The following is a 26,317-nucleotide window of genomic DNA, read 5'->3' as shown; positions in this document are numbered from 1 at the left end:
AACTTTGTTTAAAAAGTAATATTATCCATGTTTTATTGTATTTTTATTTGTTTTGTTCAGTATTTTCCAGTTACATTTTGATCAGATTCATGCTTACCTGGAAGTGTCACACTGGCTGCGTGTTTCACATGTCTGGTGTAGGGAACTCTCCCGGTGTGTAAACTCCCTCCATCTGTCCTTGTAGACTACTTGTCTTTGAGAGTTGTGCAGAGCATTGAGGTGGCCACTGGCTCGTGAGACTTGAACCTTAGTCTTTCTGATGGGGAGGCTGGAATATCGTGTATTCTGTATCATCAATGCGTCCCACTTTATATTTTCCAGAGAACTTTCTTTTTTCTTTTTTTTTCAAGGTATAATGTTTTAATAAAATGACCATAATCTCATAGCATTTAAGTGTTTGTGCTCAGAAATCTGAGTTAATGAATGTTTGTTGAACTGACTTGAATTAGACACCTACCGTACGCATAAGTTACTGCTCGTCGGGCCTAAAAAATTGAAACCAGACATAGCTATCTAGAGTCAGCTAGGTGGTACAGTGCTTAGAATGTTGGGCCTGGAGTCAGCGATTCAAATATAGCTTCAGACACTTAATTGCTATGTGACCTTGGGCAAGTCTCTTTACCACTGTCTGACTCAGTTTCCTCACTTGTCAAATTGGGATGGTAATAGCATTTACAGGATTGTCGTGAGGATTACATGAGATAATATTTGTAAACTACTTATCACAGTACCTGGAACATATAAGTGCTTGATATGGGCTTCCTTCGTTCCTTCCTTGTTTCCTTCCTTGTTTCCTTCCTTCTGTCCTTCCTTCCTTCTTTCCTTCTTTTCTTCCTTTTTATATGACCCTGGGAAACAAATTTACCCTCTTCCAGAAAACTTTCTTATCCATTATCTCATTTGATTCTGCCACACCCCATCCCCAGTAAAGAAAGCCCTTGACATGAAGTTGGGAGACCTTGTTCCTAAACTGGCTTTGCCTTTGTGACCTCGGGCAACTTATTCCCCTCTTGGGGAATCATTTTCCCCATTTGTAAAGTGAGGTGGTTGGGTTAAATGATCCTCAAGGCCCATTCTAAGAATAGCAGATATTATTGTGTTCATTTGACAGAGGGAAAAACTGAGGGTCCCACAGAAGGGAAGTAATGAGGGTCATGTAATGAGACCCAGTTCTTGACCCCCAGTCCAGCTTTCTTTTTAGCTGCTCCACATTGGAGAGATTTGTGAGGTAGTGTGAAAAAGCTTGGAATCAGAAGACTAGGGGGCTTAGGGTCAAATCTTGTCTAATTATTGGCTGTATGATATTGGGTAAGTCACTTTCCTTGGTCTCAGTTTCCTCCTCTTTAGAGAGAGGGTTGGACTAGACCGTTTCTGGAGTCCCTTTCTAGAAATGAAAACTACTGAGACAGCAGAGCAAAGCTGAGCCAAGAACCAACCCATGCCTCCTGATTCCTCTTGTGGGCCTCAGGTGGTATTTCCCAGCCTTGGAGCTGTCTCCCGAACTTTAAAAACTTCTCTTTGAAGGCCCCTGAACCAGCTCTGCCAGGTTTTCAGAGATTGAGAATATGGGCCCTCTAGTCTCTTCAGTTTCCTTTGACTTCCCCAGACAACCAACCTTGTGACGACTTGGAGTTAAAATCTGTTCCCGTCCCCTAAGTCCCAAGGTAGGATCCACAGAGATCAGCCCTGTCCCTCTATCTGTCACGAGTAGCTGGCAACTTTCTTATAATTGTTTCTCCACCTTGGGCAAAGCAATGTTCATCCACATTGACCTTTTACAAACATCCACCTCTCTAATGACATTTACCCACACAGACTTCCACGTATATTGTTTTTGTCTTATCATCTTATTAAACTATTATGTTCCAGGAAGGCAGGGACCATGTTATATCTAAACTTTTTATCTGCCTCAGCCCTGGGCATAATGCTTTGCACGCAGTAGGCTCATAATAAGTGTTTGTTCTATTGAGCACATGACTAGATGGTCACTGAGGTAGGTGCCTTCCAACTCTGAAATTCCATAAATATGATTCTGTTTCTGTAACTTCATCATATACTTCCTCACCCACTGTAGGCAGGTCTGTCATATTATATGGTAGCTATGTGGTGCAGGGGATAAGAGCTTAGGACCTGGGATCAGAAAGACCTGAGGTTGGATCCTGTCCCAAATCCTTACTAGCTGTGTGACCCTGTCCAAGTCATTTTATTCTGCTCCCATTTTCTCATCTACAAAATGGGAATGGTAATGATAGCACCTACCTCCCAGGGTTGTTATGAGGATCAAATGAGTTTAATGCATTTTGTAAACCTTAAAGAACTATATGAATGCTAGCTATTATTATTGGGGGCATGGCCCACCATGTGTGAGAGCTCCCTCAGAAGGGAGATTCCACGAGGCATTTCTGACCTCTTATCTCCTTCTCTCCTGGGATTTTTTTTTGGAGGTGGGGAGATGGTATGGAAAGACTGTGTCCTGTGGGCTCCCAATCAGCCGGCCCGGCCCAGCCCAGCTGGGGATGGGTTTCAAAGGGAAAGCTGACCAGCTGGTATGTGAGCCATGTTAATTCAGTGAAGCCGCTCTGTTCTCTTGATGTTGGTTAAAGTTACGCCCGGCAGCTGTAGAGGAGAATGTGCCTGGGAAACTTGAGGAGGGGCCCTCAGACCCCGTCCTCGTGCTGCCAGCCTGCTGACCCCCATAAATCTCATGTTTGAGGAGGCAGAGGCAACAGCACCCCCTCCCATGGTGGGAGGAGGACAGGCAACAAAGAGGGCCCCAAGGGACAGGAGAAGAAGCCCAGGTGAGGAGTCAGGAGCCCTGGCTTCTCATCTCAGCTCTCCTGTGGAAGCTCATGGTATGGCCTTGGCAAGCATTGTCTTCTCCAGAACTCAGTTGGTTCAGCTTTGAGAGGAAGGGGTTAAACTCAGGGATCTCTAAGGGCCCCTTCCAACCTTAGCAATCTTTGATTTTAATTGGTAGAGGGAATGGGGGTGGGTGCTCAACATTGAAGATTAAGGAGAGGTGAGATTGTCAGAGACTAGACAGCCATTTGACCTTCATGATCCTCCAAAGGAATCTTCTCCCCTCTTCTTCTTCTCTTCTCTTCCTCTCCTCCCCTCTTCTCCCCTCCCCTCCTTTCCCTTCCCCTTCCCTCCTCTTTTCTCCCCTCCCCTCCTCTCCCCCCTCCTCTCCCCTTCCTTCTATTCCTTTCCCCTTCTTTTACTTTCCCCTTCTCTCCCCTCCTTCCCTTATTCTCCCTTCTTCTCCTCCCTTCCCCTCTCCTTCCCCTCCCCTCCTCTCTCCTCTCATCCTCTCTCTTTCTCTCCTCATCCTCTCCTCTTTTCTCCCCTTCCCTCCTCTCCCCCTCCTTTCCCTTCCTTCTACTCCTCTCCCCCTTTCTTTACCCTCTCTTTCTTTCCCCTCCTCTCCTCTCCCTCCCTTGTTCTCCCCTCCCCTCATCTCCCCTATTCTCCCCTCCCCTACCCTCTTTTCTCCTCCTCTTCCCTTCCCTCACTCTCCTCCTCTCCTTCCTCTTCCTCCTCTCCCCTCTCATCCTCTTCCTTCCTCTCCCCATCCTCTCTTCTTTTCTCCCCTCTCCTTCCTTCTTCTCCCCTCCTCTTCCTTCTCCTCTCTGATTCTTACAACAACTATAGGATGTAGGTGCTATTACTGGATCCCTATTTCCAGAGGAGGAACCTGGTTGTGGGAGAAGTTAAGTCACTTGCCCAGGATCTGAGTTACTGTAGTAGGATTTGAACTCAGGTCTTCCTAACTCCATATCCACCGTTGTGTCCCATAGCTGCCACATTATATTATACCTTTCGCAGATTTGTCCCCTCTTGGGGCTCAGTTCATCAGCAAAATGGGATGACAGTCCCTGCCCTGCTTTCCTCTGAAGCTTACTGTGTTTGGTGACTCAGTGTGTCCCCACTTACTGTCCTTTAAGAAAATCGGAGGCAAACTCAGAGGGGCCTGATCCACATGGGCCCTGGATTCAGACTCAGGTCTCCCAGCTCCCATCATGGTTTGTTCCATGGTGATATAATTCAGCCATTGTACAGTATGACACCATCTTGGTATGGGGAAGTGAATCTTGAATTCTAGCCTCATGCATGCACGTTATCTTCAGTTTATTTTAGAAGGTCATTGCAGCTTCAGGCCTCCTTGTCATGGCACAAAGGGCTTTTGGCCATTGCCTACGTCCGAATGCACTTCCAATCTCAGAAGTCCTGAAATGTCCAACCGCCATCTCAGGCCCTCAGCCCTACACTTGCAGCCTCTCTCTCTGTTCTTAGGCCAACTCCCTACAGCCATTACCAAGGGCCCAACAGTTCCATGCTCAACGGCTGCCTCTGTTCCCACATTTTCTCACCACGCCTGGGTTGGATGCAGCCCTCTAACTCCCATGCTTTCCCATCTAAGTATCCTGAGGCCCCAAAGGACTCCCTGGGAAATAGTAATCACTCCTGGTTAGAGTGGCAATGCCTATACCAGCCATCCACATCCACTGTGGCCCGGCAGCAACGACCACCGGGCACTAGGTCTTACTTGGAACCAAGGGGATGGGGGCAGATTTTAATTCCAAGTTGTCCCAAGGTTGTCTGGGCAAGTCAGAGGAAACTGCAGCAGCTTAGAGGGTCCATGTTCCCAAAGCTCTCTGAAAGCCTGACAGAGTTGGTTTAGGGAGAGGTGTGGGAACTGCCAATTATCAGTTAAGTTTACTGTCTTACGTGGGTGTGATTTGTGGCACCCCAGAACAATTACCATAGTAACATTAAAGATATCTGATCACAGGTCACCATAAACAGACTTGATAATAATGAAAGAACTTGAAATATTGCCAGAATTACCAAAATATGACACAGAGACATGACGTGAGCACATGCTATTGGAAAAATGGTGCCAGTAGACTTGCTCAGGGCAGGGTTGCCACAAACCTTCAATTTGTAAAAAAAAATGCAGTATCTGTGAAGCACAATAAAGTGAAGTGCGATAAATGCAATAAAATGAGGTATACCAAGAAAGGCTTTATGTAGAAGAGAAGATGGAGTGGTATTCTGTGAGGGGGAGGGGAGGAGGGAGAGCATTCCAGGCAGAGAGGAGAGCCAGTACAAAGGCTGTCATGGATATAGAGTGTTGTGTGTGAAAATAAGCTGGTTTGGCTGGCTCGATAATGACATTATAAAATTAGAATATTACATATATATTTATATATATATGAGATCCGATTGTAATAAAAGAGAAAAATGTGTGTGTGTGTGTGTGTGTGTGTGTGTGTGTGTGTGTACATGTATATACATGAGAACGTTAGGACAGCTTCTTTCCTAGAGGTCTTCGAATAAAGGCTGGATGACCGTTTGTTGGTTGCATTGGATGTAGATTGGATTGGGTAGTTACTGATGCCTTAACTAGGAAATTCCATAATTTTTGTGGGTTCAAGTCAGAAGAACCTAGGTTTAAATCCCACCCTCATTATTTACTAGCCTTGAGATTGGGGGCAAGTCACTAAACACCCCAAGTCTCAGTGTCTTTATCTGTAAAATGGGGATAACCACAAGACCTAACCCACAGACTTGTGAAGCTCAAATGAAACAATCTCTATAAAGTTGGCAGCTTTAAAACACTATATAAATATTAGTTATTTTTTCCAAAACGTTTGACAGATCATTGTCTTTAAAAATTTTTTTCCTTTTATTATAACTTAAAATTCAACAAACAAGGACATTTTTATATACAAAGAAGGGGGAAAAAGAGGATTGTATATGAAACTGAGCTTCTGTTATGTCTAAGTTTTTAAAGTGTATATTTAATTTAACACAGTAGTAGCAAGAGTCATCATGGTGTAGTGCAGGGATGTCAGACTAAAGTAGAAATGGAGGCCACTTAATTATACATCAGAATCCCTGCAGGTTGCATGTTGACTTAGAAAACCACATTATGAACATTATCTATGTTTTATTGTGTTTTTATTTATTTTGTTAAATGTTTCCCAATTACATTTTAATCTGGTTCACTTGAGTGAACTTGGCACTTGAGTGTTGCTTAGCTGCGTGGGCCCCATGTTTGATGCCTTTGGTGTAAAGGATAGTGCAGGCCTTAGCGTTAGAAATCCATCAACCAGCAAATACGTGTTGTGCGCCCTCTGTGTGCTGGGCACTGAGCTAGGCTTTAAGGGCACAAGTACAATGAACCAATCCCTACTTCAAGGAGTTTACATTCTAATGGTGGGACAATTATACACAACTACGTCCTGACTGGTACAAATAATGAGTCTCCTTAAGTGGTCGCATTATTCGAATTTGCATTGTATATTTCCATTGGGCTGGAACCAATGACCATATTTTATATAATTGTAACTTGGAATAGTGTGAATCCAAATACACGTGACCACTTCGTGGTATTTATTAGTTGTACCAATTAGGACCTAGCTGTGTGCACACACAGGATGCTCCAAAATATCAGTACAGGTTGAATAGCTTTAGTAGGTATAAATAACTGAAAAGTGCACTGAGATTTTTTCAGATGCACATACAGCATTCATAGAAGGTGAATAGATCCAAGTAAATAAGGAACAGTCAAATGCACGATAATTTGGGAGCGTACCTGCTCTAGCAGTTGAGGGCATCAAGAAAGGCTTCATGCAGAAGATGATGCTTGAGTGGGTCTTAAAGGAAGGGAAGGGATTCTTTGCGACAGATGTGAAGACGAAGTGGGTTTCACCCATGTGGGAAAGCCAGGCATAAGATACAAAGAGACATAGGAGACTGTGTGGTCAGTCCTGCCTGCCTGTGTACCAGGGTGATGCTCCTCACCTCTTAGTGCTCTGGGCAGTGCTAGAAGTGACTGAGAATGTGCCAGCCTGTAAGGAGATCATTGATCCAGTCCTTGACTACCCTACTAGTAGCAACATTGCCTTGAGGATGAGGGAAGGCTTTGGCACCAGAGATGGGCCTTGAAAGGATTTCATTCAGAGTAGATAAGGAGTGGAGTACCTTCCAGCCACGGGAGTTACCCTGTAGAAATGCACGACAACATAAGGACAAGATTACAAAACAGCCAGAAGTCCAGATTGACTGGATAGTGCTAATAACTGGTACTAGATACTACTAGTACTAGGTACTACTACTGACATTTATATAACACTCAGGGTTTGTTCTTTAGTTTACGGACATCATTTCATTTTACCCTCATCTCAGCCTTATGCAGAAGGCACTACAGGTGTGTTACTCATTTTATAAATGAGAAAACAGGGCTAGAGAGGTTAAGGCAAAAAGGTAGCACTGGATCTGGATTCTGGAAGACCTGAGTTCAAATCTGGTCTCAGATACTTATTACCTATGTGACCTTGGGCAAGTCACTTGACTCCTGCCTGCCTCAATTTCTGTAAAATGGGGATAACAATATCAGCTGTCTACTAGGGTTGTTGTGAGAAATGAGAGGATATTTGTAAAGTGCTTTGCAAACTTTAAAGTTGACCTTAGAGTTGGAAATCCATCCATCAGCAAGTATTTGTTGAGCACCTGCTGTATGTTGGGTATTGGGCTGGGCATTCGGGATACAAGTGCAATGAAACAATTCCCATTTGCAAAAGGTTACATTCTAATGGTGGGACATGCTAGCGGTGATGATAGTGATGATGACGACGACGACGATGATGATGATGATGGGATGATGATGATGATGATGATGGTGACAGTGATGATGATGATGTTGATGATGGTGATGATGACGACAGTGGTGATGGTGGTGGTGGTGGTGATGATGATAATGGTGATGATGGTGGTGGTGGTGATGATGATAATGGTGATGATGGTGGTGGTGGTGGTGGTGGTGATGATGGTGATGATCATGAAGATAATGATGATGATCATACTGATGATGATGATGATGATGACGGTGGTGGTGGTGTTGGTGGTGATGATAATGGTGATCATGGTAGTGATGATGATGGGGATGATGGTGGTGGTGGTGGTGGTGGTGGTGATGATGGTGATGATGGTGGTGGTGGTGGTGATGATGATGATGATCATGAAGGTAATGATGATGATGATCATACTGATGATGATGATGACGGTGGTGGTGGTGTTGGTGGTGGTGATGATGATGATCATGAAGGTAATGATGATCATACTGATGATGATGATGATGATGATGACGGTGGTGGTGGTGTTGGTGATGATAATGGTGATCATGGTGGTGATGATGATGGTGGTGGTGGTGGTGATGATGATGATGATGATCATGAAGGTAATGATGATGATGATCATACTGATGATGATGATGATGATGATGACAGTGGTGGTGGTGATGATGATGGTGGTGGTGGTGATGATGATGATGGTGGTGGAGGTGGTGATGATGATGATCATGAAGGTAATGATGATGATCATACTGATGATGATGATGACAGTGTTGGTGGTGTTGGTGATGATAATGGTGATCATGGTGGTGATGATGATGGTGGTGGTGGTGGTGGTGGTGATGATGATGGTGGTGGTGGTGATGATGATGATAATGGTGATGGTGGTGGTGGTGATGATGGTGATGATGATGATGGTGGTGGTGGTGGTGGTGATGATGATGATGATCATGAAGGTAATGATGATGATCATACTGATGATGATGATGATGACGGTGGTGGTGGTGTTGGTGGTGGTGATGATGATGATGATAATGAAGGTAATGATGATGATGATGATCATACTGATGATGATGATGATGACAGTGTTGGTGGTGTTGGTGGTGATGATAATGGTGATCATGGTGGTGATGATGATGGTGGTGGTGATGATGATTTTGTTGTTGATGATTATGGTGGTGGTGGTGATGATGATGGTGGTGGTGGTGTTGGTGGTGATGATGACACTGACGATGATGATGAAGCTATCAGTTGGCCTTTGTCATATAGCAAATAAATGTTAGCGGTAAGATTTAAATGTAGATCTTGCTGGTTCCCAGTCCAACAATGATCCCTTATAGAATGCTGCCTCTCATGAGTACATGAAGGTGAGTAGTGGGAAAGAAGGCTAGAAAGGTGGGTTGGAGCCAGATTGTGAAAGGCCTTGAGTGCCTGGCTAAGGAGCCATGGAAAGTTTTTGAATAGGGTTGTGACCCAGGAAGGCCTGAGCTTTAGGTGGCTTTTGGGTGGCTGTGTGAAAAGGTAGCTGGAGAGGGGAAGAACTGGAGACAGGGAGACCAGTTAAAAAGCTATCAGAACAATCCAGGCAAGAGTCCTGATAGTGACCAGTGAGAAAAAAGATGGAGGAATTAGGAACACAGGAATTTGGGGCCACTAAGTTCGGGGTAAATAATCCTTTCCCTTTCAGTAACCCCTAAAGTTACTGGTGTGTCACAGAGTGGTAATAAATGTTATTTACAATGATCTTGAGTTAGTAAGAGAATGTCAGTGTCTTCTGTTTCATATGGATTTGGAAGGATGTCATACTAAAAATGGCCTGTGATGTTTCCATGTTCAACTCTTTCTCATGCTGAAGAACTTTGGCCTGGGGGTCAGGTTCCCTGGATTCTAGCTGTCTTAGTAATTTACCCAGTTCTACAGATGGAGAAACTAGGGCTTAGGAAATTGAAGAGACGTGCAGACACACGAGAGATGGCATCCAAAGCCAAGCCTTCTGACCCTAGTGCTGTGTGGTGCCGCCTAGTTGGGGTGTCCCTGGGGTGGCTGACAGCACATGCCTGCCTGTCCTAGGGTCTGTGTCCCAGTGGGGCCTCCAGGATCAGTCAGACAGGGTGGACACAGAGAAGTTGATGAACTTGCCCAGGGTCACACAGGTAGCAAGTAGCTCAGGTGGGATTCCAGCCTGGGTTCTGCAGTCCCAGGCCCAGGGCTGTCTGTCTCATCTAGGAAAGTGTGCTGGCAGGGCAGGAGTTTGTTTGTATGTGTGTAATGGGGGCCCCACAGTGAGATTGTGACAGAGCCCCTCCGGTCTCCAGATGTGCTGCTTAGCAGCTTGCCTTGGATGGGTCTGTTTGTGCTCGGACTTGCCGACCTCTTTCATTGTATGAGCCCCGATGAGATCAAAGCAGATCTGGCTAAACAGGCCCTCTATTTGTAAAGCGCACCCCCTTTGTCCCCCCTCCCAACTCCCCAATCTCTCAGAAAAATATTTACATGGGAGTCCGGGAATATGGACAGGCCTTTCTCATGTCCCCTGCCCTGCCCTGCCCTGCCTGAGCTGCTGCATTAGGGGAAGGCCTGTAGGTAACTCAGAGGCCGCCTCTTCAAAGGCTTGGGGGGGGGGATTTGCAGCAGGAGGGCGGCTCACATCAGAGGCCTGGCCACAGGCCAGGGGGCCCCGGAATGAATGCCAGGCGGTTGGTGTGTGTGTGAGGGAGGGAGAGAAGGAGGGGAGGAAGGGTGGGGTATCTGGGCAGGAGAGAGCAAAGCTTGGGAAGGGGAGAGGAGGTGGGGGGGCAGCTGTGGAAAGATGGATGCACCGACTGTGATATGCCATTGGAGGGTGGGGCATCTGGCCTTTGTATAGCCTGCTCAGATGAGAGGCTGTTTGCTCAGGGGGCTTTGAGATGCCAGCTCTAGGTGGCTGCTGAGCTTCAGCCCGCAACATCCTCTCACCTCCACCCCAAGGCCACATGGGTTGATAACACTACCTTATTAAGGTTCATCAAGGGCTTTCCTCAGAGCAGCCATGTGAGATAGGTAATGTTTTTAGACCCATTTTATACATGAGGAAGCTGAAGCACTGAGAGGTAAGAGAGTTAACCCAAGTAGAACTGGACCTCAGAGATGTACTAAACTGTGCTGACTCTCCCAAAGAATCCTGAAACCCTCCCCTGTGGGTAGCTCTTCTGAAAGTTTTTCAAGGCACTGCCCTCTGCTCAGACACTTTCTGGAGCTCCCTGGAGGACCAGATCCAGACTTCTCAACCCTGCCTTCAAGGCCTTCTGTGTGTGATCTGGTGCTGACCCGTGACTCTCACTGGCACCTTCCCAAAGGCCAGTCCATCCTTCAAAGCTTCGCTCATGTACTGATAGCTTCCTAGGGAGCCTTCCCTGATTAGCACTTGTGAATAATAACCCTTCATTTCTACAGCTCCTCATGGTTTTACACGAGTACTTTCTCACATCATTCCCTGGGAGTTAGAGTAGTATTAGCTCTGTTTTTAATGAGGAGGAGGTGAGGACTGAGAGATGAAGGGAGCTATCTGGGTCACGGCTGGTCTTCATTCGAACTAGAACTTGATCATGGGTTAGAAATCAGGAGTTCTTGCTACTGCCTGCCCTGGCTCTCTCTAAGTGTGGGTCACCCGTGGGCTCTGTAGAGCTCTCCTTGCTTGTTTCACTGAGACTAAGAGCTCCCTGAGGGCAGGCCTTGGGTCTGCTCTTCCTCTATCCTCCCAGACTGGGAGATCCTGGAGACACAGTGGGGTCCCAGGGAATGCTTATGGATGGTCAGTGATCTCCCCTCCTTGGCCTCTCATCTACTCTCTGTCTGTCTCCACCAGATGATGTCACCGTGGGGAAAGAGAACCCAGGACCTGAAGGCTCCAATGGTGAACAGGAAGATGCATCTGGCAAACAGTGGGGTGAGAACTTGTAACGTAATGTCATTTTAGACTTCCTTACTAATTACTAGAACTCTGATGCCCAGAACAAGAGAGATATCAATAGTCATGCTATCCCCTGCCCTTGTGAGGCCAGAGTGGAGAACAGAGGTCAGTTCTGGTTTTAGGAAGGACATTGACAAACCAGAGGGCCCAGAAGGGTAAGACAGCTGGAGGCTGTGTCATATGAGCATCAGTTGAAGAACTAGGGAATATTTATCCCAGAGAAGAGAAGAGAAGACTTAGGAAGGTCAAGATAGCTATCTTTAGCTAAAGGGTAATCTTCTTGTAGAGGGTTAGATTTGTTGAAGGTTACTTAAGTAGTATAATGGGAGGGGAACTAGAAATAACCCCCCCTCTTTCTCCCTCCCCTCTTTCTCTCTTCCCTTCTCTCTCTCTCTCTCTCTCTCTCTCTCTCTCTCTCTCTCTCTCGCTCACTCTGTCTTTCCCTTCTCTCTCTCAAAATATTTGCCTTATCCATTGGTACTTATTAACCCACAGATCCCCTTGGTTGTTTTCTCTCTGTCATCAACACATAAGTATGAATTAGATTTCATATTTTTTCTTGTTTTTGTTTTTATGGGAGAAGAGGGAGATCTAGAGAAAAGGAACATGAATGTAGGGCTGGCTACCCCTGGGGATTACAGGGACATTGAAGTCCAAAGTCCCTGGTTTGCCTGCTAGCATTTGAGCTGCTGAGAAATAGAATGCCAGTTATGAAGGAAAAATATAGTTTGCTCTGCAACTTTTCCTTGTTTTTTTTTTTCTTAGAGATTTCTTTCCCTGCCAGCCTCCTACTGTTGAGGTTTAGGTTTTGGGAGAGCAGTTCAGTGACCTTCTATAGCCACTGGGAGTTTTATTTATCTTGTGAGAAAACATGGGTCTCCTTAGCAAGAAAGATAAGTGAGACCCTGATATTTGGGGGAGTTATGCTTATATTGAGGTTTTTATAAAGGTTAAAGATTAAAGACAGGACAGGATGAGGGAGACAAAGGGGATTCTTTATGGTTTAAGGATTTAAGGACAGGGCAGGAGGACACAGGTTAAAAATGAAAGGACAGGGGGAACACAGGATAAGGGACACAAAAGCAATTATTTTGGTACAGTTTCAAGATAAGGGGGAAAGGATGTTAGGACACCTTCAAGTTACAGAATAGACTACAGGGCTTCACAAAATATTGGAAAAGCAACCCAAAGTCCGTGGTTTGTACAGGCATGTCTTCCCAGGGTGTAGGAGAGTTTGAGGAATGGGGCAGATGTAGTGACCAGAATCTATAACCTAAGACAGAGAGCTCTGAGCTTTGGTGGTGGCTTGACGCCAGAATCCAGAACATGAACCCAACGTCTTGGAAGTGGTAGCCCCAATTTCAGTGCTTAGAATCTCTGTGTCCTGGGATGTGGAACCCAAAGGTTTTTTTCCCCCTGAAACTCATAGTTGACAATAGCTGGACTATGGTATCTTGCAGCTGGAACTCAGAGCTTTGTGATGAATGTTGGCAAATTGGTTACCAGATCTGATCTAGTGTGAATCCAAAATCTAGTTCCTGATCATATTCCTGACTTCTAGAATTATTTCCACTTCTTCCCAAGCTGCTTTGGGCCATGGGCAGGTAGTTGATTGTCTTCAGACTTCTGGGGTCCAAGTTCAACACAATACCCCAGAAATCTGACTGTTTTCCACCATGAACTGATGGAAGGGTAAAGATGGAACTGGGTTTGGGGCACTGGAAGTATTAAGTGGAACATAGAAAGGAGTAGAAGGAAAGACCCACACAGGTTAAAGATCTCAAAGAACAAGTCCGCCAAACTGTCCAGGGTGATGTGAGTCTTGTATTCTCAACCAGATCATGAATTTCTTGAACGCAGAATCCTATCTTCAACTTCCTTTGCCCAGCTGATGGATAACTGACTTTTACAACCCTAGTCAAGCTGACTCTAGTATGTCCCCTGCCCTCACCTCACTTAAACTTTTTCTGCCCTTCCAGCCCGACCTCGATTCACCCAGCCTTCCAAGATGCGACGGAGGGTGATTGCCCGGCCCGTGGGCAGCTCTGTACGGCTCAAGTGTGTGGCCAGCGGCCACCCACGGCCGGACATCATGTGGCTGAAGGATGATAAGACCTTGACACCCCAGGAGGTTGGTGAACACAAGAAGAAGAAGTGGACACTCAACCTGAAGAACCTGAAGCCAGAGGACAGTGGAAAATACACATGCCGAGTCTTTAACCGAGCTGGCGAGATCAATGCCACCTACAAAGTGGAAGTCATCCGTGAGTATCAGATTGTCCTCACCCCCTGCCCCAAGATCTGAACCCAAGGCTAGGACCCTAGGGACATTTGTGGGGCTAGAATAAAGTCCTTTGGGATGAATTTGGATATCAGCTGACCTCTCCTCATCCCCTTATCCACTGCATCTCCAATTCATCCTTATCCCCCTCTGCCATCTTCCCTTTTCTTAAAAAATATTTTTTTCCAATTACATGTAAAAATAATTTTTGACCTTCACTTTTTTCTTTTTCTTTTTTTCATACTTTATTATTTAATATTTTTTAGTTTTCAGCATTGATTTCCACAAGATTTTGAGTTACAAATTTTCTCCCCATTTCTACCCTCCCACCATTCCAAGATGGCATATATTCTGATTGCCCTGTTCCCTAGTCAGCCCTCCCTTCTGTCTCCCCACTCCCCCTCCCCCTCATCCCTTTTCCCCTTACTTTCTTGTATGGCAAGATAGATTTCTATGCCCCATTGCCTGTGTATCTTATTTCTCAGTTGCATGCAAAAACAACTTTTTATTTTGATCACCTGCTTTTAAAACTTTGAGTTCCAAATTCTCTCCCCTCTTCCCTCCTCACCCACTCTCCCTAAGAAGGCAAGCCATTCAGCATAGGCCACGCATGTATCATTATGCAAAACACTCCCATAAATAATCATGTTGTGAAAGATTAACTATATTTCCTTCCATCCTATACTGTCCCCCTTTATTCAATTTTCCCCCTTGACCCTGTCCCTTTTCAAAAGTGTTTGCTTTTGATTACTTCTTCCCCCATCTGCCCTGCCTTCTATTGTCCCCCCTTTTTTATCCCCTTCCCCCTACTTTCATGTGGGGTAAGATACTTAATTGAGTGTGTATATTATTCCCTTCTCATCCAATGAGAGCAAGATTCACTCATTCCCCCTCACCTGCCCCCTCTTCCCTTCCTACAGAACTGCTTTTTCTTGCCACTTTTATGTAGGATAGTTTATTCTATTCTATCTCTCCCTTTCTCCCTCTCTCAATATATTCCTTTCTCACATCTTAATTTGATTTTATTTTTTTAAATATCATCCCTTCATATTCAACTTACCCTGTGCCCTCTGTCTATATATATATTCCCTTCAACTACCCTAATACTAATAAAGGGTTCATGAATCACACACATCATCTTTCTGTGAAGGAATGCAAGCAAAACAGTTCCACTTTAGTAAGTCCCTTATGATTTTCTCTTTCTTGTTTACCTTTTCATGCTTCTCTTGATTCTTGTGTTTGAAAGTCAAATTTTCTATTCAGCTTTGGTCTTTTCACTGAGAAAACTTGAAAGTCCTTTATTTTATTGAAAGTCCATATTTTGCCTTGGAGCATTATACTCAGTTTTGCTGGGTAGGTGATTCTTGGTTTTAATCCTAACTCCTCTGACCTCTGGAATATCATATTCCAAGCACTTTGATCCCTTAATGTGGAAGCTGCTAGATCTTGTGTTATCCTGATTGTGTTTCCACAATACTCAAATTGTTTCCTTCTGGCTGCTTGCAGTATTTTCTCCTTGATCTGGGAGCTCTGGAATTTGGCTACAATATTCCTAGGAGTTTTTTTGGGGGGGATCTTTTTCAAGAGGCGATCTGTGGATTCTTTCAATTTCTATTTCACTCTCTGGTTCTAGAATATCAGGGCAGTTCTCCTTGATAATTTCTTTAAAGATGATACCTAGGCTCTTTTGTTGACCATGGCTTTCAGGTAATCTAATAATTTTTAAATTATCTCTCCTGGATCTATTTTCCAAGTCAGTGGTTTTTCCAATGAGATATTTCACATTGTCTTACATTTTTTCATTTCTTTGGTTCTGTTTTGTAATATCTTGATTTCTCATAAAGTCACTAGCTTCCACTTGCTCCAGTCTAATTTCTAAGGTAATATTTTCTTCAGTGGTCTTTTGGACCTTCTTTTCCATTTGGCTGATTCTGCCTTTCAAGGCATTCTTCTCCTCATTGGCTTTTTGGAGCTCTTTTGCCATTTGAGTTAGTCTATTTTTTAAGGTGTTATTTTCTTCAGTATTTTTTGGGAGTCTCCTTTAGAAAGTCATTGACTTGTTTTTCATGATTTTCTTGCATCGTTCTCATTTCTCTTCCCCATTTTTCCTCTACTTCTCTTACTTGCTTTTCCAAATCCTTTTGAGCTCTTCCATGGCCTGAGACCAATTCATATTTTTCATGGAGGCTTTTGATGTAGACTCTTTGACTTTGTTGACTTTTTCTGGCTGTATGTTTTGGTCTTCTTTGTCACCAAAAAAAGACTCCAAAGTCTGAGTCTAATTCTGAGTCTGCATCTTTTTTCGCTGCCTGACCATGTTCCCAGCCAACTACCTGACCCTTGAGCTTTATGCAGTGTATGACAGCTTGTAGAGTAGAGAGTACTTTGTCCCAAGCTTTAGGGGACAAGCACTGCTGTTTTCAAAGCTACTTCTACACAGCAAACTCTGCCACACCAGCACTTCTCCTTCCCCAAGAACTCAGATTGGACCCAGATCCAAGCAGGCTCTGCACTCCCACTCTGATCTGATGCTTAATTCCTCCCACTGGGTGGGCCTGGGGCCGGAAGCAACCACAGCTGTTACTCTGGAAGCAGGCCTAGAGCTGCACCACTTCCATGCCCCCAGGGCTAGGGCTGACAGGCACTCTTTTCACTTCTTTCCAGTAGTCTTTCCACTAACCTGCTCTGTTGTCTTTGGCATTTGTGGGTTGAGGAGTCTGGTAACTGCCACAGCTCACTGATTCAGGGCACTACCCTCTGTTCCGCGCGACTCTCGGTCTGGTTGGTCCTGGCGCAGCCCACGCTGGGCTCTGCTCTGCTCTTCTCTCAGCTTCGTGCGATAGACCCTTCCCAGCAACCATCCAGGCTTTCCTGGGCTGCAGCCCTGCTTCCCTCTGCTATTTTGTGGGTTCTGCAGCTCTAGAATTTGTTCAGAGCCATTTTTTACAGGTGTTTGGAGGGACCTGGGGGCAAGCTTAAGCAAGTCCCTGCTTTCCAGCTGCCATCTTGGCTCCACCCCCGACATTCACTTTTAACAGTTCTCAGTTCCAAATTCTCTTTGTCTTTCCATCCTTTCCCCACTCAAGAAGACAAGGAATTTGATATAGGTTATACATATGCAGAACATATTTCCATATTAGTCAGATTGTGAAAGACCAAAAAAACTCTACAAAAAAAAGTAAAAAAAAATGTGCTTCCATCTGCATTCAGACTCCATCAGTTTTTTCTCTGAAGCCAGGTAACATTTTTCATCGTAAGTCCTTCAGAATTGTCTTGGGTCTTTGTATTGCTGAGAATAGCTAAGTCATTCACAGTTGATTGTCATACAATGTTGCTGTTACTGTATACAGTGTTCTGGTTCTGCTCACTTCACTCTGCATCAGTTCATGTAAGTCTTTTCAGGTTTTTCTCAAAGCATACTGCTCATCATTTCTTTTTTTCCCACTTTTCCACATACTTTATTTGTTACAAACATACAATTTTTAAAATATAGACTTGTAAAACTCCATTTGCAAAAATCTGCTATTGTAAGGAGTGCTCACTAGCATGAACTTTTTAGACTTTTTTTTCTGGTTGGTTTTGTCCGCTTATCATTTCCTATAGCACAATAGTGTTCCATAGCAATCATATACCACAATTTGTTCAGTCATTTCCCAATTGAAATTGATGGGTATCCCATCGATTTCCAATTCTTTGCTACCACAAAAAGAGCTGCTATAAATATTTTTGTATGTATAGATCTTTTTCCCTTTTCTTTGATCTCTTTGGAATACAGACCTAGTAGTGGTATTGCTGGGTCAAAGGCTTTGGACAGTTTTATAGCCCTTTGGGCATAGTTCCAAAGTACTCTCTAGAAAGGTTGGATCAGTTCACAATTCTATCAACAGTACTTTAGTGTCCTAATTTTTCCACATCCCCTCCAACATTTGTCATTTTTCTTTTCTGTCCCATCAGCCAATCTGACAAGTGTCAGGTCATACCCCAGAGTTGTTTTGTTTTGCTTTCTCTAATCAACAGTGATTTAGAGCATTTTTTCATATGACTATTGACAGCTTTGATTTCTTCAAAAAACTGTCAGCAAGCTTATTAAATGCCAGAAGAATGAAGCATGTTAATTGATGCCACAATTTGCTTGGTCCTTTGGGATATTCTTACATTCTGGACCTTCTTTTAGTACCTGCCACGTGCAGTACTTCCTTTTTCTCTACAGTGAGAAAGCTGCAATTTAGACCCATTCAAACCCTCCTGCTTTGGTGAGTAGAGGCAGACCAGAAGTTCTTTAGCCTGGAGGAAGGGCTTCGGTAGATTTCAATTTGGCCTCAATTAAGAGATTGTCTCCCCAATAAAATGGAAGCTCCTTGAAGGGAGGCAATGTTTTATTTTTGTCTTTGTTTCTCCTGCATCAACCTTCCTGGTTGTACTTGTTTGGATGAATGAATGAGTCAATCCATAGGGATTTATAAAGTAATGATTATGGGCCAGGCAGTGCAGGTGCTCAGGATACAAAACCAAAAATGAAACAATTCCTCCCTCCTGCCCTCAAGGGGCTTACATTCTTAGTAGCATCACCAGAAGAGCATTGATATTGATTTTTTTTCGAGGTGAGAAGCCCAGGATAGAGAACACTCCTGAGTTTTGCAGATACAATCCAGCCACCCTCTTCCCTAAGCAAAAATTCCCATGTTGGCCATGTCCAAAACTGTGTCTCTTATTCTGCATCTGGAGTGTGCCACCTACCTCTCTGTCAAGAGCGGGAGGCCCCCTGAGACAAAGGAGAGACTGGATCATGGATCGAATTTCCGACATATTTCAAAGTTGTTTTTCTTTACAGTGCTGATATTATTGTATGACTGGTTCTCCTGGTTCTGCTCCTTTCACTTTCCATCAGTTCGTAAGAGGCTTCCCAGGTTTCTCTGAAACCTTCTCTTTGTTATGGTACAACAGTATTTTCTTATATCTCTGTGCCATAATTTGTCTGACCCCCTTCCTTCACTCTTCCACCATCCCTGCAGGTGTGCAGAAAGAGAGTCTCTCTCCCTACTTTCTGCCATGATGAGGCTTATTTTGTGTTTTACTTTGTTTCATGGGTTGCCATGGCCAAAGAATTCACCATGTAGTGGCTGGCCTCCTGGCCACAAGCCTCTCTGTACTTAGCTAGACTGCCAGTCAGCAGACACCATCTCTGGCCGAGACTGAAAAGAGCCTTGAACTTGGAGTCTTATGACCTGAGTTTGAATGTCAACTTTACCATTTAATTGCCTATGTGACCCTGGACCGGTCATTTCATTTCTGAGGGAGTAGAAGAGAAGACCTCAGAGGTGCCTCCCGGCTCATGTCTCCTCCCATGCATGATTCAGTTTTCAATTCAGTAGGCACCATGCTTAGTGCTGGGGATACAAAAGGCAGTCCCTGTCCTCAAAGAGCTGTCCCTTCATCTAACAGAGGAGACAACATGCAAACAGATAGATACAAAGCAAGGTCTATACAGGATAAATAGGAAATAATGAACAGAGGGAAGGGATTGGAATTAAGAGGAGTGGGGAAGGTTTCCCGTAGGAGGTGGGATTTTAGTTTGGACTTAAGGAAGCAAGAGAGGTCAGTAGTCGGAGTGGAAGAGGGAGAACTTCCAGGCATAAAAGACAGCCAGAGACCATGACCTCTCTGGAAGTTTTTCCAACACAATAGAAACTACCAGGACTTGTGTTCTGCTGGCAGAATAGAACAAGGGTCAAGGTCAAGAACAAGGGTCAGAGCAAGCAAGGGTCACCTCCATGCTAGCAGGTAGCACCAGAGTAGGACTTTTGTGAAGTATTTTAATACAGAGAGAGAGAGAGAGAGAGAGAGAGAGAGAGAGAGAGAGAGATGGACAGAGACAGAGAGACAGATAGACACGCAGATGGATGGACAGGGAGATGGAACAGAGACAGAGATAGGCAGGCCTGGTGGAGTGGATTTAGAGTCAGCCTTATAATCAGGAAGATCTGGATTCAAGTTCTATCCCTGACACATACTTTGACTATGAGACCCTAGGCAAGTGTCTTAACCTCTTAATCTCTCAGTCTACTCTCTAAGATTATAAATCACACAGTAGGGGCTGTCTTTGCATTTGGTTGAGGGAGGTTTTTTTAACCAAGATTTCCCTATATTAGAGAAATCACGGGCTTGGCCTTCCCATCTCCCACCCCATCCCACCCCTGAAATCATATACTCCTGTATAATATTATTACTCTGGTAATTAATTTTTTAAAACATTCTAACTAACAAATACCAAGTAAAATGAGCTTTTTTAATACACAAGGTAAAAGAGAAAAAGAAGATTGTACATGAAATCACATATCTCTTTCATAAAACTTGCTTTTCCATTTTTAGTTATTAAAAATTAAATTTTTAGTAAACAAAAATCTATTTTCTCACCCTCCCCCAAATCCCATTAAAAAACCAATCTCTTGTAATAATTATGCATAGTCAAGCAAAACATTCCCATATTCGTGTCCAAAAATATCTGTGGCTCATTCTTTACCCTGAATTCTATCACCTCTCAGTCAGGAGATGGGTAGTTTGCTTCATCATGTGTCTTCTGGAACCATGGTTGGTCATTGTGTTGATGAAAGTTCTTAAATTTTTCAAAATGTTAATTTTTGCAACATCATTTTTGTTCTAGAAATGGTTGCCCTGGTTCTGTTCTCTTCACTGCATCTGTTTACACAAATCTTCCTAGGTTTTTCTGAAACCATCTTCTTCATCATTTTTGACAGCACAATAGCTTTCCATCACATCCACATGCCATAGTTTGTTCAGCCATCCTCCTTGGTTTCCGGTTCTTTGCCACCACAAAAATTGCTGCTAGAAGTATTTTTGTACAGATGGGTCTTTTTCTGCTTGGAGAGGTCCTTTGATTCTTCTGGGAACCAGATGGGGTGATGGTGGGGTGAGGGGGAGCAGGGATGTTGACAAGGGGTTTGCCCTTCCATTTCAGAGCGGACCCGCTCCAAGCCCATCCTGACGGGCACCCACCCGGTGAACACCACTGTGGACTTTGGCGGGACGACATCCTTTCAGTGCAAGGTGCGCAGCGACGTGAAGCCAGTGATTCAGTGGCTCAAACGGGTCGAGTATGGCACGGAGAGCAAGTACAACTCCACCATTGATGTTGGCGGCCAGAAGTTTGTGGTGCTCCCCACTGGGGACGTGTGGTCCCGGCCCGATGGCTCCTACCTCAACAAGCTCATGATCACCCGAGCCCGGCAGGAGGACGCGGGCATGTACATCTGCTTGGGAGCCAATACCATGGGCTACAGTTTCCGAAGTGCCTTCCTCACTGTGCTGCCAGGTGAGGTACCAGAGCATTGGGCTCCTCTGCACTGAGCTGGTTCCCTGGATTGGGTCCTTGACATCTCCAGCGTCCCTTCCCTTGGCTGTGACCCTGAAATCCCATTGCCCCCTCCCCTCCAGGATCTATGTCTCCAGTGTCATTTCCCATGCCCCCTTTCTACAATATGCCTCTGACAGCTCTGTCTTTGGTGTTTGGGGGTTGGTGGGGCTGTGATGAAAAGAAGTCTCAAGAGATAGCCCTTGTATGATGGGGAGCATCTGATTGAGACAGCATGATGCAGTCAAGTGTGCTAGATTTGGTGTTTAAAATCTCAGTTTGGCTACTTGTGTAGACCTTGGATAAGTTTCTTTTTCTTTCTGGGGCCTCAGTTTCCTCACCTGTAAAATGCAGGGTTGGACTAGATAACCTCTAAGAGCCTTTCTATGATCCTTAGATGAGTTTGTGATTCTGAAGCCCAGTGATATGGCCACTCCCTCAAATCCAAACGGAACCCCTTTCAGTGCCTTCCTACCTGGAGAGGGCCTCAAAAGTCCTCAGGGTCTAGGACTTTAATGTCCCCCTGAACTCACCCTACTCGGTGTTTGTGTGGCCTCGACCTGAGGGCCACGACCCAGGGAAGCCCTATTCTGCTGGCCTCCTTTGGGACCTAAAGTAACAAACCAAGCAATCAACAACTCATTGCCCTTCCTTCTTATGCTGACTTTTTTTTTATCCTTTTTGTCTCTCTGTCTCTGTCTTCCTCATTTTGTGTCTCACTTTCTCGTGTCTTGCTCCATTTCCCCATCCCCTCATTTTGTCTCTATGTCTCCCTGCTCCGTGTTTCTCTTTCCTGTCTCACCTTCCCTATCCTTATTCTTCTTTAAATTTCCCCCTTTATTCTCTCCCTTTTCACCTCCTTCTTTTGTATTCCTCTCCTCTGTCTCTGTCCTCTGTTCCTTGATGTGTTGGTCCTATTTCTCTCTTCCTCTCTGTCCCTGTTTCTTCTCCCTCTGTATTCTTGTATGGTCCTTTCCCATCTGTCTCAATCTTTTTCTGTCTGTGTGCCCATCTCCTCTCCTCTTCCTTTGTCTGCCACTTTCCCTGGCTGTCTCTCTGTGTCTGTCTTGGCTTTACAGACCCCAAGCCTCCCAGCGGCCCCGCAGCCCCCTCGTCAACCAGCAGTCTGCCTTGGCCAGTGGTGATTGGTATCCCGGCTGGCGCCGTCTTCATCTTGGGCACCGTGTTGCTGTGGCTGTGTCAGACCAAGAAGAAACCATGTTCCCCACCCCCAGCTGCACCAGGCCACCGGCCACCCCCTCGGGATCGAGCCGGCTTGGCTGCCATGCCTGACAAGGACTGCCTAACCTCGGGACACTACGAGGATTATGGGGTGGGGGGTCAGCCCCAGCTGCCCCCTGCAGCACAGCAGCACCTGCTGGGCCAAGGCCCAGGACCCACCACCAAGCTGTACCCCAAGCTCTATACAGACATCCATACCCACACGCATACCCACTCTCACTCCCATGTGGAGGGCAAAGTTCACCAGCACATACATTACCAGTGCTAGGTGGTGGCGGCCGAGGCAGTGGGTATTTGATATCCGGCTCTACGTGGCAGCAGGTGGGTGAACAAGGCCCCTTTGCAGGGGGGCCCCCCTGCCGGGACCCATACAGACCCCTCATGGGGCAGGAGGTACAGAGAGACGGAGTCACAGAGATGTGGAAGGATGCCCGAGGGAGCTATGGGAGATGGATGTGGACAGAGACAGATGCAGATGCAACTTCCAAGACAGAGATCGAAAGAGACACAAAGAGCTACAGAAACAGACATACACAGAGCCTCAGAAAGAGAGAATCTATATAAAGAGTTCTATTTTTTTTGTGACATTGCAGTGAATCTATAGTGATGGAATAATGAAGGAATCGTCCTCCCCCCCGCCCCTACTCTTGCTCCAAGGCAATTATCCTTGATTGATGCTTTATTCACCTCCACCCCATCTCAAACCCCCTCTCCCTGGCCCCTGAAGTGGTGGGTGCTTTGGCAGAGGGTTCTTGGCTTTAAAGAAACAAAAGATGTCCCCCATCCCTTCATCCCCATCTTGTTCCGTGCCCAAAGTTGTGGAGATAGAAGGAAGGGGTTTGGTCCTCTGCATGGAGCAGTGTACCCTGCCCTGTGCTGGGGCCAGACAAGAAGGAGAGGAAGGGCTTGTTTGAATTCCAACAGGCCAACTCTGGCCTGGTGCCTGGGGGAAGGGTGGGGAAGGAGTCCTGGGCAAGGCCAGTGGGCTGTGGACTCTCTGCTAGACCCCAACATGGTGCCATTATCCATTAGGCTCTCCAGACCGCCCCTTCCCCTTTTCCCCCCACAATCCCCTTTGCTATTTATATTTATGAAATTAAGAAAATAATAATAATATTAATAATAATAATAAAAAGGAGAGCCTTCCCAAGAGTGGGCAAAGGCCCACCAGGGTCAGCAGCACTGACCAGTGCATCCCTTGTGGAATGGCCATCTATCCTAGAGATTGCTCCAGCTCATTACTGCACCCCAAGAAGGGTAACCCTGGATTGCCCATCTAGAGCCAAGGCCTAACCCTTGAGGGAGACGCTGGGGCCTCCTTGCCCACCTCTTCTCCGAAGGCTGTAGCTGGGTGTTAATGCAAAGGAAATACCCTATTCAGCCTAGACAGTGCCTAAGCAGGGGCCATGTATGTTTAATTTATTTTGTTTAATGTGGTCAAACAAAGTATGTGCTTTTCCTACAAGCAGATTTTTCTATCTGTCCATCTGCCAGGCTAGAAAGGCAGGCCTGTTTGTGCGTCTGCCACTCCTGGGAGCCCAGGGTTGCTGTAATCTAGAAGTGAGCATGGTTCCAGCTGGTAGAAACTTGACTAAGTTCATCCCCTCTGAAGCCTGGGTCCTTGGGGAATGACAGGGAAAGCAGGGTCCAGGCCAGGACAGAGGATCTGAACCTGGCCAAAGGCTTTCCCTTCCCTCGCCTCAAACAAGCAAACAAAAATCAGGCAAATTTGGATTTGGAAAACTTATGTGAGTTTATGATTCTTCAAAAACAAAAAAAAGTTGCTCCCCTTTCCTCTCCCTCCCCCAGTCCTGCCAGTTTTTCCAGGGCAAGGGAGAGTGGGGGGTTTCATTGGGGCTAGGCTGGGCTTAGCCACTAGCTCATGGGTTCGAGGGCCCAGACAACATGGGCAAGCCCCTCCCCCCCCAAGGGGATGCTACTGAAACCAAGGCAGGGACTCTGACATTTACCAGGGTCCCAGTGCTAGATCCTGTCTCCTGCCAAGGCCAGAGTCCAGACCCCAAAGAGAGAGAAGGCTCCTTCCTCCCCCAACCCCTTTCCGAGCCATGCTGCTACTTTCCCCCAACATATTCTCATCTATCAACTAACTTGCTCCTCAGAACACCGCATCTGAGGTAGGTATTAATCTCCCCATTTTGCAGGCAAGGCAGCTGAGGCCCACAGAGGGACTGAGGTCATATAGCCTGCTTTTCTCAGAAGCTTGGAGCCAGTCCTCACAGTCCAGGCTTTTCCTACAATATCAAAAAATAGATAAGAAAGGAGAAAAGTAGATGAGACCTCACATCGTTCTCATCATGCCTCTGTATCCTCTTCATCTCAGCCTCTCACCCCCCACCCCTCACTGCCCTGCCCCAGGCCTCAGAATGGTGCTGCTAAAACTGTCTTAAGCATCCAAACCCTGGAAAAGAGACAGACTTGGGAGCAGAGGGTTGAGGTGGGAGTGAAAGGTTGAGATCATATGAAATGGGGGAGGGAAGGGCCTATGGTTTTTTTTTTATCCAAAATATTTCAAGAGAAGAGAATGTATCAGGAGGCTTAAGCAGGCAAGGGGGTGTCCAGGAAGCCCTCCCTTTAGCTGCTGACAGCTCAGGCAGATCTTGCTTGCCCTTAGTCTAGGCCATGAGGGGAGCCACGGGACAGGAAGAGCTATATCTGACCATCAGCTACCCTTAGCCTCCATTGGCCAATGTGTTGCACCCTAAACATGAAGTTAAAATGATGAGTTTGTATGTGTGTATGTGAGTGTATGTGTGTATGTATGTCTGTGTGTCTGTGTGTCCATGTGTCCATGTCTGTGTGTAAGCCCCACCATCCGTGTTGAGACAATCGTGTACAGTTGGCCCCTTCCTGTTCGATGAAAGCTTTATTGAACATTTATCAATAAATGCGTGAAGCTATGTTTGTCTTGAGAGTATTTTTTTATGGGAGAGGTTGGGGCAGGCAGGGAGGGCTCTTGATGTGCTGAGTTGGAGGGGATTGGCCCAGCTTAAGCAGTTCTGTGGCGTAGTGGTAAGGACATTGATTTAGTTTGTAGATCTGGATTTGAATTCTGGTGCTACCACTTAGTGCCCATATCCCTCAGCAAACTTCTGTCCCTCTGTAGGCTTCAGTTAACCCATCTGCATAACTGAGAAAAATTTGGGCACCACCTACATCCCAGGGTAAGGGAAGTGTCTTGTGCTTTGCTACATGGTAATTTCATTGCCAGGATTTGAATTCAGGGTTCTTGCTCCAAATCCAGTGCTCCCGTTCTTATATTCTGAGTAGATCCCTGCCTCCCCTTCCCTATCCAGCAAGGCATCCCTTGTGATGAACAATCAAGAAAAGAGAGAACAGCAGAACCACCCACCCACGAGGGTGTATGTGGTTTTCCACCTCCATGATCTCCCACCTTTGCCAAGAGGGGAAGGAGGTACTTCTGCAGCTGTCACACCATGCTTCCCGATCCTAATCGCTAGACCTCTGGGGTCTTTTTGGTTCTCTTTTCTATTGCTATGTATTGTTTTCCTGCCTCTGCTAACTTCACTGCATCGGTTCATGTAAGTCTTTGATTTCTTGATGGCTAATATTTTTTCCACAATTAAGTTCCATTACATTCATGGGCCACACTTTGCTTAGCCATTCCCCAGTCAATGGGCACCTGCTTTGTTTCCATTTCTTTAAGAATACAGAAAGCATTACTATAAAATATTCTGGCATATTTGGGACTTTTCTGCCCTTTGACCTATAAGTGGGGTCTTTGGGTTATAAGGGTGTGAACGTGTTGTTGCATCCGACTCTTCATGACTCCATCTGGGGTTTTCTTGACAAAGATATTG

At 45.5% G+C, this 26,317-nt stretch overlaps 1 protein-coding gene across 3 annotated transcripts in view; it reads left to right on the top strand.

Annotated features, from left to right (window-relative positions):
- FGFRL1 (fibroblast growth factor receptor like 1) overlaps positions 1-25,396 on the top strand; it is a 137,651-nt gene extending 112,255 nt beyond the window's left edge. For all 3 annotated transcript variants that reach the window (XM_036763595.1, XM_036763597.1, XM_036763596.1), the window contains exons 4-7: positions 11,482-11,562; positions 13,566-13,850; positions 20,844-21,197; positions 22,316-25,396. In XM_036763595.1, coding sequence (XP_036619490.1) covers positions 11,482-11,562; positions 13,566-13,850; positions 20,844-21,197; positions 22,316-22,746 — 1,151 coding nt within the window. In that variant the 3' untranslated portion in view covers positions 22,747-25,396. The remainder of the gene's footprint in view (positions 1-11,481; positions 11,563-13,565; positions 13,851-20,843; positions 21,198-22,315) is intronic.
- Positions 25,397-26,317: the final 921 nt, after the last annotated feature.

The sequence above is a fragment of the Trichosurus vulpecula genome, chromosome 6, assembly GCF_011100635.1.
Source record: "Trichosurus vulpecula isolate mTriVul1 chromosome 6, mTriVul1.pri, whole genome shotgun sequence".
NCBI classification, from domain to species: Eukaryota; Metazoa; Chordata; class Mammalia; order Diprotodontia; family Phalangeridae; genus Trichosurus; species Trichosurus vulpecula.
This window is presented reverse-complemented; position numbering and strand designations above follow the sequence as displayed.